Source organism: Molothrus ater, chromosome 4, assembly GCF_012460135.2.
Source record: "Molothrus ater isolate BHLD 08-10-18 breed brown headed cowbird chromosome 4, BPBGC_Mater_1.1, whole genome shotgun sequence".
Taxonomy (NCBI): Eukaryota; Metazoa; Chordata; class Aves; order Passeriformes; family Icteridae; genus Molothrus; species Molothrus ater.
In genome coordinates this window covers 32,135,027-32,150,424 of record NC_050481.2, presented here as the reverse complement: position 1 = coordinate 32,150,424, position 15,398 = coordinate 32,135,027, and the positions used below count along the sequence as shown (strand labels likewise).

The window sequence follows — 15,398 nt, the reverse complement described above, 5'->3', positions numbered from 1 at the left end:
TGTGAGGGGAAAGAAAAAATACCAGTGACTGGCAGTTCATCATTACTCTATTATTTTGACTTCCAATCAAATAGCAAAGGCAGCACAAGAAAAGAGAAATCAAAGTGCTATTGAACATTTAAAAATAAACCTTTAAAAGTATATTTGAGACAGCCTGATCCAATCAGAAGGGAAACTAAAATGACTCCTTGCAGATTTCAAGCTGTTCACACTTTCTCCTCAAAGACTACTCTTCTAAAAGGAGCAAGTTGTTTTATTTTTTATCCTGAGGGATATTTCTCATAGCCTCAAAGGACAGCTGCTCTACCCATTTCTCTTTCTCCTCCAGTGCATTCAATTTCTTGCAGGCTGCCTCCATTTCCATCTTTAATTTAGACCAAGGTAGTAAAAGGAATTAAAACTGCAGGCTTTAATTTTTTCAAGTCTTGAAATATATAGAAATATAATTCAACACTTCTATATACAATGCAGCCATCTCTAAAGTCCTTAAGGTTTATGATTTTCATTTCAAGCCCCCTTTTCCTTCCTTTCCACTCAGGAAAAGAAAAATTACCTTAGAAGTACTGTCAAAATATTCAGCGTGTGGACATTCAGGCAAATTTTAACCAAAAAGAAAAAAAAAAAACCCAAACAAAACTGACCCAAACAAAAAAAAAATTATTTTTTTTAATAAGGAAGAAATACATTTTTTCTACAAAGACAAACTGTTAAAGCATTGGAGTGACGGCATTACATCATATTGATCTCCTTCCCTCAATGCAAAATGCAAACAGTTGAACCTTATTCATTTATTAAGCTTTTCTGAACTCCATCTGTAACACTGAAAGGTCTTTAGGCCTGCAATGGCTTTCTTTCTCATGGAAGTTTGTCTGAGCTGCTTGAGTCAGCAATGCCCACAGCTCTGGAAGTTGGCCACTTGCTGCACTTAGCATTAGCACTTTAATTAGCTAAAACTGTCTGGTCTAGGTAAGTGGCAAGGTAGAGAAAGGAATTTTCATCCATTTCCCATTTATAGTAAAAGTCCTGATGAAAAACCACGCTCTTACTGATAAAGAATAGCTTCAAGGTGTTGGACACTAGTCACTGGAGAAAATACAAAAAAACTATCCACCTTCCAAGTCTCTCAGGAGCAATCTTAGGCACTGGGGGAAAAATCAAAAACCGCCTCCTTGCAATCTCCTCTAGCCCTAAAACACCTGACTTGGAGTAATGTTCAATATCACAGTTTCAAGCACAATGATTGGCCAGTGTGTAGGCTGATATTTAAGCACCATCCCTTTAGCTAATCCTTTAGGTAATGTTTGAAACCCCTCAGTCTTAGGAAGGAACTGAATTTTCAGTTTTACTTTTAGGTAATTCTCTAAAGATTAGGCTAAAATAACCAAGTGTCTGCTGAGCTACCATCACTATATCCTGCTCCAGAAGCTATATTTTAATAGCAAAGACTTGGATACTTAACTCAGGAAAGGTTTCCCACTAAGAACCTTCCTGCAGCCAGATAAGAGCCCAAATCCCAACCCTACCAGGAGCTCCAGCTAAACCGTTTTTATAAGATAAGGCTCACAAGTTTCTCATAGTCTCCCCCTATTTCTCCCTCATTCACTCCTGTGCTTTGATCCTCTCTAAATGTGTTCATTTTTTTATCTATTTCAGAAAGGGATTTTATATTCAAAGAATCTGGCATACAGCTGTAGGGCAAGGTGACTAACAAGAAACTTTGAAACTCTGTCCCTTACAAATGTAGAACAAATTATATAAGTGTGTTCAGAAAAAAACCGAAATACACGTCTTGTGTCTCAGCCGAATATGCTTTCCCTTTACTATGAGCTAATGATCTGCTATGCCATTTGAAAATATTGCAGTCTTGAAAACAATGATCCACCAAGGCAAATTATAAAATACCAAGCAAAACAGATTATTACTGACCAAGAATACTCAAGCAGTAAGAAGCACTCTGTATACAGCATACATGAAAAACAGACATCTATTATATGTAGGTAAAGTATATTATAGCAAATGGAATAAATCCTCACTCATGAATATGTGGCTAATTTGTGTATGACAGCAAACAGTTAATAAAAACTCACATGCCTCTTCAGACTACAAATCCACGCACAAAAAAACCCCAAACCTGAACTATGAAAAGAAATTAAAAGGTCAAGAACTACAATAAGAAAAGGATCCTTACCTGGAGTAGTGTTAAAGTCTAAGATGCGGTGATGAGACTGCAGCAGGTCGGGATTACTGGATGACAGGGTTCCACTGACAGGTAAAGCAGGAGGAATGTGCTTTGTTTGCCTCAGTCCTACAATGCTGTCATCCTGAGACTGGCCAATTCCAATGTCACTGCATCCAGAAAGAAATAAAATCAGGACTTACAGACATTCAGAGATTGGCTATACTAGAGGGATGCAGTGATGTCTCTAGTGCTACATTTTCATACTTTCAACTGTTGATACAGCAATTGCTATTTAGAAGTCAAAGTTCTCCAGACAACAGGACTTGCTCTGTGAACAGTCCACTCAGAGTGACTCGATTTGCCTGCTCACACTGCCAGAAGATCCTCACCACTAAGCTCTGAGGAGTTGCTAGGCTCGTTTTTAATGATTTTGGCCAATATGTTTGTTCAAAAGGTGGTACACACCTCATCATTCTTGCACTATCCCATCACCCAAACTTTGAGTAATACTGCTGTCCCCTCAGTGCTCTTTTCAGGCCTGGACTTCACAGATTTTTGATCCCATCACAGACAGGAATTTGCAACTATATTTGTGATGTATTGTAACCATACTATATAAGATCTGTCAACAGACAGATGAGAGAGGATCATTTGAGATCATTTGCTTTTCCCACCCTGTATCACTTCTCTGAGTTTCTCTCCACTCTGTGTGACTGAAATGACACTAGGTAAGGCTAAGCTAAACAGCCACACTTGGGTGCTATAGGTATCCTCTCCAAGTACCTGGCAGCTGTAAATAAACTAGTCTGTGATGAAGGTGAAGTGTTTTATCCATTAAATTGTGTAAGGCAGGGTTCCACAGGAGATCAGTAGTGCTAGATGGATCAGAGACAGAGCTATCATATTGTTATAGTAGGCACTGATTTGCTTATTGCTTTTGAGTTCATAATAACGTGAAGCAGAACACCAGCCACAAGAGGTAAAGCTGGAGACAGCCATTGAACTTCTCTAAATATACAGATCAAAACCCTTAATAAAATACTCAGAGGGTGTAAAATGTTGAATAGCAGTCATTATAGAAAGTGAAAAACATTAAAAATGTAGCAAGTATAGGCAAGACCTCTCTAAAAGCCAAGCATGTCTAAATCTGTATCTACACATTTGAATAAAGCATAAACCAGAATTTAGACTTCATTGCAAACGTTACAACTAAGCCAGTCTAGTAAATTAAATGATGCAACACAAATCACCACTTGTACCCTAATGCTGGGCACTTAAGCCTTTGTCTCTATCCATCCTTGGAAAACCTAAACAGAAGTAATAAAAGCTAGATAATTACCCTGATAGCTGTTACAGCATCAATATCCTTTTGTGCTTACTGATGAATAACTCTACACCGTGCACCCTTGTACCACTTCTTTAAGTGCTATGAATTGAACAGTAGTCTGGAAAGCTAGAACAGTATCTGAGCACTAAAGACACATTTTTAATGACATAGACACAACTGCTTTTGAGAAGGCAATGCATGGTATCCCTCTGTGTTGTGTTTGGGTTTTCTCACTGTTTTCCTTCTAAAAAACAGATAACTCTGTATTACCAGAACACTTCTATGAATTGTAAATCTCAAGCCATGAGAGTGACAGAAACACTCAAGTCCACTGGAAACAGATATAGGATTCTCTCTTAATCAGAAGTTAAGGTGAATCTGAACATTTGTATTTTTGTACTTCCACATCAAGCACAAAATACTGTGACAAGCAGTGATAACCTACTCAGCCCACAGCACACTCCTGCTAAGCCACAAGCAAGTAAGTCTTCACTACAATCAAAAGAGATGCCAGCAATCAATATCAGGTCCTTCAAGCAGGAACCACTCCATATTTAAAAAAAAGAAAGCAAACAAAAAACCCTGCAGCCCTAGTACCTCAAAATGTTTTCTGGTGGTTCTAAACTACTATATACCAGATTTCATAAATACTGCCAACAACAGTATTTTCTCCAAATTCAAATCAAATTAAGACAGTGTGAATCTTATATTAATAGTTACACTTGCATTATGCATTCCTTTTGCAGTTCACCAGTTTATATAATCTTATACCTATCCTGTATGTTATGACTGAGGCAGCTTCAGTAAAGTGGATCAACTCTGAAAATGTTAGGTTTAAAAGCAAAAGAAGTGTTTAAAATTGTGCTTGAGTTTAAGTATTCATATAAGAAATTGGAAATCATTTACTTTACACTCAGTCTACTCTATTTTTAAAACTTAAATTGAAATCTGAGTTCTAACCTATGCAAACAAGTAATGAAGTCTAGAAATATCAGATAAAAAGGGCAACACTAAAAAAATCCAGGTCCCATGAAGATCTACTGTTAGGTAAAATATTTTTATTATGCCAATGAAAGAAGATTGTGGTTTTAAGGAAGCAGCATTTATATTGCTTTCTGTATGCATCTGCCATGCAGGGAGACACTAACATTAACTAAGAAATAACTTTCCTGTTGAATGACAAACAGGGTAGAAGGGATAATGAAATGACAGAAGTATCTGAATGCTGCTTCCCTCAGAACACAAAATCCTGTGGACCCCACTGCAGGGCTGCAGAGAGGAGAGAGACAGGGGCTGCTGCTTTGTCTGGGATGCTGCTCTATGGACCAGGCAGAACTTCACCAGAGAGGGAGGTGGGAATTGTGTTTAATCCTTTTTTGGACCAATTGAGCCTACAGACCACAAAATCACTCTGTGTCAGAAAAGTAAACAAAGAGCTCCAGTGGAGATTGTACCTGTAACCCAAGAGATGTCTCACAGACACTGAAGAGAAGATTTCCCTGTAGGTGCAGAGGAAATGGTGCTGTTTGCTCAGTTTGGGAAGTTATTTAACCTTATTGAACTAAACAGCAGGACTGAAGGAAGTCCTGCTCAAACTGATTCATCTTTGGTATACTGATTTGATGTCTCATGAAGCAGACAAGCTCCCTCTAAGACTGACCTCATTCTAGTTTAAAGATTGGTTTTGTCTGGCTACATCCTCAAGGCACTGGAGCCTTCAAACTCAAAAAACAGTGAACAGTTTCACCTCCCAAGCCAGCTGAGTCGTGGAGTCTTTAAATGCCTACTTTAACTAAAGAGTAAATCAGCTTTCTCACCCCTCTTGATTTTCTTATATGCAAAAATGTGAAACTAGGTGAAGTCCCTTAATATATTCAACACCAGTAATTAAAAGGAAGAATGAGACTGATGCTTTTACACGATAGAGGAAAGAAAAGCACAAACACTAAACTCTATAGCTACAGATCTCTATGCAGAAACTCTGCAGACAAAAACAACTGAATGTCAAGAGGCTTTGCAGACAAACTGCTATATATAACACATAAAGCAGAGCTAGCAAAAGAAAATAAAATAGGTCAAGTTTTTCTGAATCTTACCCAAAGAGGTCCCTGCACAGAAAAAGTATAAAAATGAACGTACATAAAGGAAAAAAAAAATCAACATGAAAATTTTATGCAAATGCTATGAACCATAGTGACCAATGCAGAAAGACCTAAGTATGCACAGCTCATCAGAGAAACACACATGCAAGACCAGTTAAATAAAGGAAAACATGCTAAAGACAAACAACACAAACAGAGGATTTACAGATTCTCCTCTATTGGAAAGGTACTGCCATCAATTCAAGAAACGGCCATTATTTGTGTATAACAGTCTATATTAATTTAATAAATTATTACTAAAATTCTCTATATAATTTTCAGAATGGTTTTCATTTAGTAGGCAATATCTAACATCAGTTAAGCAAACTTTTTAAGTAATGGCAGGGAAAAAAGCCCTTCATTTTCAGCACAAGTGTCTTTTTTTTTTTCATTTACACATAATAGTTTATTCCTTAGTGGGACACAGGAAAGAAAAATGCAAGAGAAAACTGATCACACAACTACCCTCTACCATTCGTTTTTCCCCCATCAATACCATTTGCCTTGGCCAAGAACCAGGTTCCCATAATATCATATAAAATTCACTCTTCTATTGTTGCCAGCAATTTTCAGAACTCTATTTCTAAAATGTGTTTATAGAATAAAAGCTATCAGATAGCATATTTTGCTTTCATTAAAAAAAATAAACTAAAAAACCACACACAATTCTATCAAAGAACCCAAATTAAAATTTTAACCTCACACTCCTTACAGCAGTACATAAAAATTCTTATACACCACTGGAATGTGGATACATCGAAATCTTAGCTCATACCAACCCTTAGCAAGTAACCTGCTGGCAGAATTATTCTGAAATAATTTCAGTTAACAGTCCTCTTAAAAGAAAAAGGAAAACGACATAAAGAAGTATTTGGTCATTACTTGATCTATAAGAAACAAAATACATCTAAATTGATGTCAGGAGCTGCACTGTTGGCAGTCTATGCTTGCTCAAATATTCAGAATGGCTTTTTCTGATATTTTTTCAGATATAAACATGATTTGTATTAATAACTAAAAAAGTATCATCACAAATTATAAGTTCATTAGGAATTCTTATAATTTAATGCAAAGGAAATATTTAGGAGGAAATAAACTCACTTGTATGGTTTCTGAGGCAGAATGCTGATTCGAGTCTTGTCAAGTATCTTCTTTAACTTATTTCTTCCCCCAACTGTGTTGGCTTTACTTTTCTTATTTACTTTTTCTAATCCTATTACCTGCTCCACATCAACAGCAAGGTCAGGGATGGAATAACGACTCGCCTTTTTAATATCACCGATTTTAGGCAGGTGGGGAGCACCATTTCTTTTTTCCTCTGACAACCTTGTTAAGAGTTCTTTAAAAACTGCACAAGACAGAAAAATGGAGGTAAGAAAAAGGACAAAAATGTAAAAGAAAGCTCTGTGCACCAGACCAGTTCAATATTAATCATTAAAAAAAAAAATAGGCTATTCGGTCAATTTCAGCATTAAATTAATTTAGGTATAAGACTTCAAAAACATTTTTGCTCTTAAAAATAACATTCATTTTCTGTAGTATGAATCAGAAAAACAGTTGATTGGCCCAGCCTAGAAGAGAAATACACAGGTGCCCACATGGTTACACGGATGGTATCAACAGAAGGAATTTGACTTTTTAGTCTAAGGACAAAGGCTTTTGCAGAAAAGCAGCATGTATAAAAAGAGCACATTAGAGAAAAGTGAGATAGAAAAATAAAAATGAGAAGGAAATTTTAAACATAGAGGCAGCAACAAAAGCTTTCAGATGGACAAGAAATTATTAGCAACAGCATCAAAAAAGGAAAACAGCAACACAGCCATAAGGAAAATAAAGCAGGAGACTACTGAGACACCTTGGATGTTTGACAGGGCTGTTGTATCCATCTGCCAGAAATACCAAAAAAACCTCTCATTGTCCCTCAGCTCCCTAGCAAAGAGTCATCTCTGAGGCAGAAATATCTGATAAATTTGTAAATTAGTTCTTCTACTGCAACTTCAAGCCTCAAAAAAACCCCAATACATTTAAATAAATCATACAAAACTGAACTGGAGAGCAAGTCATGTATTCTGAGTGTTAAAGAGGAACTGTCCATACAAAAATGGAAAAATCCACTGATGACTTGATTTGTAATAATAAATAAAAAGTGATAATTAAAACTAAGGAATTGTAGAAAAACATAGCAACAATGGCAACTAACTAAGGATGAGTATTAGGGGCTATGTTTTACTGTTTTTTATTAATTCTGTCCTTAATATTCTCTCATATCTAGAGGTACAACAAATTACCAAGAGACTTCAAAAGCTTGAAGTAAGACACTGAAGTGGAGGAGAGTAAACCCAGCCAATAACTGTACTGTTGAATAGGACTTAGATGCTGGAGAGAGAAATTAGGTAAAGATAAGAAGATGCTGTTGAAAAAAGGAAACTGCTTTTGGGATTTTTGGAGAAGAAACTCTGCATGCAATACACAGAAAATAACTGCTCTGGGACTGTACTATAATCTGATTTCATTATTTGCACTGGAGACACAAGATAGGAAAAAAATTAGAAAAACACTTCTGAAGCAAGGAAGAAATGGAGTTTAATCTTTAACAGAGTAAAGCAACACATGAAATTCAAACACCCAGTGTGAGGAGGATAGCTACAGAACTTAACACAGAGAAACAAGAACATCTGGCTAAAAAAGCATGTCCAAATATATCAAGAAATGTCTCTAATTATTAGAAACAACTGAAATATTAGAATAATTACTGCAAAGCAAAAAAAAAAAAAAGTCCAAGAACAATGAGTTTTAAGACTTTTTGGCCAATGACTTCTGGAGATAACATAGGCAAGCTAAATCTTCAGTTAGTGCAGCGATGTGCTGTGGTGATATTCTGCCCTACTTACTTGTGATGAAGAACCCGATCCTGAAAGAGATACTCAAGGAGCACATCACTAAATTGTGTAAGTAATCCAAGTACCCAGTGGTAAAAAACCAAACCAAACCCCAATCTATTCACTACTTATGATGCTAACTGAGGTCCTGAGCTGCTTGAAGACTCTTCATGTGTACTTTAGTACTTGTTAGAGGGAAATATGTAGAGAACAAATACAGAGGGTAGAAAGAATCTTCACTTAGCTGTCAGGAAAGGTTGTAATAGTCTTGAGCTTGTTAAACTTAGAGTGGGCTGAAAAACTATGAGTAAATTCAGCAGACAGAATAAGACAACTGATCAGCTGCAATGCCTGAAAAGGCTTCTTTCTTAAGAGAGAACTAAACATTATATATACAAGCAGGTTTTTAAAGTTTGAGCTACATGGTCAAAATAGCTCCTCTTAATCCAGAAACATACACTTGTGAGAGGGAAGTCACATCATGTAAATCCCTACTCAGAAATTTTTCTTTGCAATTATGAACCTAGGTATTTCAGGACCTTCATGTTTCCTTTTTCTATTCTCTCCAGTACAAAAGAGTTTCAAACAAAACTATTTTAAACTATTAAAAAAACTTAGATCTCTATTAAAACTAGAATGAACAATGCAGACAAACTTACCAAATAAATTGGTTTTCACAGTGATAGACAGATGAGTGTTATTTCTAAGGATTTCCATGGCTTTTGTCAACTGAATGTTTTCAAAGTTTTGACCATTCACTTCCAATATCTAAAATTCAAACAAGTTTGAAAAATTTTCATGTAGTGAAGAGAAAGGAAACAAAAAAAAGAGGAGGGGGTAATGGAGGGACACATTTTAAAATTACATACCTGGTCTCCACGTTTCAAGCCTGCTTCTGTAGCTTTGCTACCAAAATCTACACTGTCAACAAAGATTCCAAATCCCTTTTCTGACCCTCCCAGCAAGATAAAAGGCAAAGGGGCTTCTCGAGATGGCTTTGTTAAGGTTATCAATCTTCGTTTAGCTTTAGCAGCACAAGCAATATTTAACAGCCTCAAATGTCCACCCATTTTCTATAAGAGAAAAGCATAGTAAGTTATATATAACAACAGCCTGGCTATTCCCTGTTATCCCAAGTTGTCAGAAAAAAACCCTCACTCTTACCTCCCTCTCCAAATTGTTCTCAAATTCTTCCAGAAATCGAGTCATAGCAGGATCTCCTTCAAAATCATTGAAGTGATTGTTCACCCACAACAATACTACCCGTGTAACCTGAAAATGCATCAATATTATAAATACATTGCTGGAATACTCAGAACAACACTAAGTGCCAAGTCCTTTAAAAATACTGGTCATTATAGCTCCTGTAAATTTTCACTGGAATCTTATATAATACATATACAAATGTATTATTATATACTATATTACTATACTATTATATTATTATATACATCCAAATCAAACTTCACTAATATGCAATTATATATCAGGAGAATAGAAAAAAATAAGTATCAAAATTGCTTTCACTTGTATAAGCAATTGTATGCTGTATTTCATAATGAATGCTGCAAGTCAGAAAACACTGGCTGTATCAAATTTTATTAATAAGAAATAGGCACAACAGGTAGAAGGCAACAAGGTAGATCCACTTCTGACTTATAACAATTTCCTGTTCATGTACATTTCCAAATCTGCTTAGTTCTCCAAGCACAGGATCACAAAGCTTACAATACAGCCTAATATTGGCTCTTGAATCTCCTAAGTCTTTAGATGTGCCACCATTAACTTCATTTGTCATTTAGCTCTGTAAAAGTGCTCCTCTATGTTTATAGAGGCAGGAAAAACAAGATATTGCAAGAAGCAGGAAAGATGTTTTAACAGCAAAAACAACAATTCCTTTCCTTAGAGCCAATCTTTCCATTTACTCCTCCTTTTTTCCCTCCACTGGCTACTCCCCCCAAGCAATTTTGATGATAGAGTTGAGAAGAATCTTAACTGGTATTTTACAGTTTCTTAGGAAAAAATCTGAAGAAATATTATTAATTAATACTAATGAAGGCAAAGCCACAAAATAAGAGTTGCATTTTTTAAAACTATATGCTTTTACTCTGATATTCTTCTTTTAGTATGTGATTTGACCTGGAATATCAGCAGCAGTTGTCCTGACAAAACAAAAGTGTTTTGGTGTCTTGAATTAGTATTGATTCATGCTATTTTTAAAAAGTTGCTGAATCCAAAACAGTTGTGCCACTCAATGCTACCTCTAAAAATACAGCTGCATTTCTTCTTTTATGCTGGGAAAGTAAATCAGTAGGGATAAATCTCTAAACATTTCAAAACCTAATGCTTAAGAACAAAGTCTCAAACAATTTACAAGTCTCATACTAATTTTAATTAGTGCTAATCCCCACCCATTCTTCGTGTCTGTACAAAATCCAAACTTCTGCAGTCCCATGTGCTAAAGGTCTGACACCAGGCATGCAAAACCAATCCCTGCCACCCTCAAAGTTTCTAAGTAGTTTTCCTTTTACCCCAGAAAGGAAATTAATTCAGAAGAAGTGCTGAAATTAATGACCAAACTAACCAAACACTTCAGAACTCCTCAAGTTCAGATTTCAACTGAAGGCAACTAGCCAGCTCTACATGCTGCAGCTCCCAGCCACAGGAAAATACTTGAGATTTCCGCACCTTTGAAATTGAACTTCATTCCTGTTAAACAGTTTTGATATTTTTCATTACTGTGGATGACACTGGAAGATCCAGACAATGTCTGGTTAAATTTAGGGTAATTGCAGATTATTAAAACTGTCTGGGAAGTTGCAAGCTGTACCACGCAATGTATTCTAAACTACTGCAGTGACAGCTTCACTGTCAATGCTGCTTTTAGAGTTGGGACTTACTCATCTACACCCAGAGGACACTGAGCTGGGAGGAGTTGAACTCTGACTTCAAGACAAATGCTCTTACTTGTGTCACAAATCAGGAACAGCATTAAAAGAGGATTAAAGCTGTAAAATCAAGTAACTTGCTGCAGAGCAAAATCATTGCTAAGGCTGGATGTCCAGTGTCCCACTCTGAATGCTCCTGAGTACTCATCATCTCCAGGAAGTTTCACTCACACCTTACTGCCTATCAGCACCCAGTACAAAACAGCCAAAATATTCCAGATTCCTTATTCCCTACTTGCTTATCTCCACTTGTGCCAAGCTGTTCTCTGCCTCTTGCCTTTCTGTCAGTGCTGCTGGAGGTCAGAAAAGGTTGGTTATTGAGGCAGCAGAACAAAGCTGTTCTGTGTTCAGACTGATACAAGCAACTGTGCTGGCTCATGCTTTTAGAGGCTGAGGGGATTGTCCATTGGAGGACAAGCAACATAACTTTAAAGATGAGCTCCAATATCATAACTCTGAGCAGTATTAGCTGCAAAGCCTATCCTCTGTCATATAGAAGATCCTTCTGTCAAGGCTATGCTAATATTTCTGGAAGAAATACCCAGATTTAAATAAAAGCTGAAAACTAAATTTCTTTTTCACTGTACTAATATAATTCCCATGGTTTCAAATTTACACAAATCAGGAAATTTTTAGTATTCTTTAACATAAGAAGAAGTTCCATACAAGAGGAAATAAAGAAATACAGTTTGAAGGATGATAAAGCCTCAATGGCCAGTGTGCCAAAACTGGATGTGCCTTATTCTTCCATCATGGAAATTTTGTTTAGGGAAGATATCTGATTGCTTTCTTGTGTTTGGGTTGGGCTTGGTAGCTTTTTTAATGCTACATAAAGCACAACAGATTCTTAACAATGCATCAATTTCCTATTCTCTTTTAAAAAAATCATTTTTACCATGTTGAATTAACTAACAATATGTACAGAAAACACAGAACTTAGTTATATGCTCAAACTTGGAGACACAATAAAATTCTACTGAATTACATTAAATAAAAATACTCACAATTGTAAAAAAAGCTTCCTGTATACCTGTAGGCAACTAAGTTGTAAAAACACAGCAAGATAAAGCATGGGTAATTTACCTTGCATGAACACAGTAATATTTAAATAAAATAAGGGAAATAAATGTTCTTAGTTTTAGCCATATATTCTACCATTAAAATATGTCACCAGCTATTTGTATCTTATTCAATTTAGTCATTCTCTCTAAAGCATATTTTATTCTTATTAGCTTATATTTAAATGTAAATGGTAACAATTCAGGAGATTTTAGCTTATATTTCAGTGCAAATGGTAATAATTCAGGAGATTTTCACCTTATCCCTGAGGCTGGGGTCATTGAACCACTCCAACAACTTCTTGCCCACTTCCATTGGGCTGGAAAGAAAGGTCCTATATGTCAATAGGAAGTCTTCTATAAATGTTGGGTCTACCACAGAGTGCTCTTCCACCAAATGCATTGTTAACCTTTCAGCTGTTCCCTATTGAAAGCAAAAAATTGAAAAATCATACTTATTAACACATTTTCAACACATGCAAATTTGTTTTCTTGTAGCATACTGAAGACTCATCACACTAGAAATACTGCCATCCATTAACTGATGTGCTAAGCAAACATAACAGCTTGACCACTGTGTTAAGAAATATAAAAAATTTTAAATTATGTAATTTATCTCTATAGAAATCACCTAGTTGTCAACATGCATAATTCTTTTTAAACATCTAGAAATATTAACAGTCCATTTTCAAACATTTATTTCTACAGTATACATCTCAACTGATTCTGACCCTAACTTGCCGAGTTATGAGGTTTACAGAACACAGACTTTTTCAAGAGACTCTCTCTTTTCCTTTTACCTTGATGACAATGTGGCCTTTCCTCGTTCCAGTGCGGTCCAGCTCCCTGTGCTCCTTCACCATCACAATCTCCCCTTCCTCTTCCACCTTCTGCATGTTCTTTTCCACTTGATTGAGGATGCGGCAATAATCTTGCTGGGCTATGCAAACGAACTGGAAAAATCATCACACACCAGCATTAAAAGGTTAAATCTTCAGAAGACCATTTAGACTCAAGGTGCAAGTACTCAATCAATGGGCAAGATAAAGTAGCTCCTCAACCTGCAGTGAGCCTTTCCAGTAGTTTTTGTCTTTCCAACAGTTCAGCCTTAACAAGCAGATGAACAGACAGGCACAGTACTGCCAATACAATCCTGCAGTTAGAGGACACCAAGATCCATCAGAGCAATATGATTTAGTATTCCCAGCCATTCTTGTTCAGCTGCTCTGACCTCCCCACTGCTGGAGATGAAAGCCCAGCTCATCTGTGGTGTTTGGAAGAGTTAAGTGGAAACCCAGCTTTTATTTTTTGTGGCTATTGTTTTGCTAAATAATCTTCTTTTTTAATAGTTATTTTATTGAAGTCAATTAGTAAGAAAAATAACATTCATTCAATTAAATAGTGCAGGCACGAAGAAAGAAATTACTTCTTGGCTTAAAGCATACAGCAGGAAAATTATTTTCTACAATCATCAGTTCAGCCAAGAATAAGTGCAAGAATAAATATCTCAAGAATGTTCCTAATACCTACACTGTGCAAATATAATTAAGACCAACCACAACAAATTGGAAAAAGACTACATTGTACACAAATTGTTATACACTTGTCTCTTTTGGGGGGCAAGGTTAAACTGCCTTATTATATGAATTTGGGTATTTAACTGAGAGGAACAGTGCTTCTTATGGTTGAAACGTTGTTAAATCCTTATGTACATACTTAGGACAAGAGCCCAAGAATCAGAGACAGTATTTTCTCTTTAAATTCATTTACACACCATTTCATTTTTCCAGCAGCTAGTAGTAGCTGAAACAGAAGTTCCAGGTTTGGATTTGCTGAAAACATTACTCTAATGAGAAACCATTTATGCACATTTTGGGACTTAGATGGGCAAGCTAAACCAGGTGACTCTATGAACACACATTTTCACCCCTTTTAAAGGTCATTTACTTGAGCTAATTAGCCATCAGGACCAAGCAAAATGCTTAATTCACCCACAGCTCTGCTATAATTTTCTGGATGGGAATAAGCAAATAGCAACCACATAACCAGATTCAGCCAGTAGTTTTATGCTATGAAAAGCATTCTTTACATCTGACTGCTTGTATTACAGTAAACATCAAAGCTTTTTCCTTGAAAGGTCAGATTAGCCAAAATTAGATCTTTCACTCAAACCAGAGGAGATAAAGTTTGTATTACTCTGATATTCAGTAGCTGAGTTGAGTAAGGAAGAATGGCTATTAGCTGCAGAAGGGAAGGAGCCTGGCATGGCTAATGGACCTTGAGATCCTACTAAGGAACATTGGAAGCAATGGATGGATGGCTGGTGGCCCTCAAATTCTAGAAAAATCATGTAGACAAACATCTTTATGCAAATGGTCCTTTACCCAGATAAAGATAACTCCATTTCCCAAGCTGTGAGTATGCAGGAGCCATACTGCCCAACTACTGTCCAGGGTTACCCACTGGATATTTTACATGTATTCAGTTTAAAATAAAACTGGGTCTCATTATTGAGTTGCACTACACCTGTGTGAGTGTGAATTTGCATGTACCACAGACACTACCTGGCAGTCATCCACTTTGGTTCTCATCACTCCTTTCATATATTCCTTTTCCATGGTGGGGGAAACACCAAAACTGTTCCCCATGCACAATATCTCTGTTCTTCCATCAGGGTATGTCACCTCCACAGAGCCATTCAAAATGACTGACCAGGAATCCAGCTACAAATCAAATATTGCAGGATATGTGAAGACCAAATCACTTAACATTTTAATATCATACTATATAAATACAACTCTCACAACTGTTCTAAGGCAAAATTTATTTTCTAGCACCTGTTAACAATTAATAAGCTAATTTTCCT

General features: G+C 36.3%; 1 protein-coding gene across 11 annotated transcripts in view; it reads right to left on the bottom strand.

Moving 5' to 3' along the window:
* RAPGEF2 (Rap guanine nucleotide exchange factor 2) overlaps positions 1-15,398 on the bottom strand; it is a 184,902-nt gene that overhangs the window by 19,888 nt on the left and 149,616 nt on the right. For all 11 annotated transcript variants that reach the window (XM_054514528.1, XM_036381574.2, XM_036381576.2 and 8 more), the window contains 8 exons: positions 15,097-15,255; positions 13,333-13,485; positions 12,792-12,956; positions 9,691-9,798; positions 9,396-9,599; positions 9,186-9,294; positions 6,749-6,995; positions 2,189-2,346 (listed from right to left, as the gene is read on the bottom strand). In XM_054514528.1, coding sequence (XP_054370503.1) covers positions 2,189-2,346; positions 6,749-6,995; positions 9,186-9,294; positions 9,396-9,599; positions 9,691-9,798; positions 12,792-12,956; positions 13,333-13,485; positions 15,097-15,255 — 1,303 coding nt within the window. The remainder of the gene's footprint in view (positions 1-2,188; positions 2,347-6,748; positions 6,996-9,185; positions 9,295-9,395; positions 9,600-9,690; positions 9,799-12,791; positions 12,957-13,332; positions 13,486-15,096; positions 15,256-15,398) is intronic.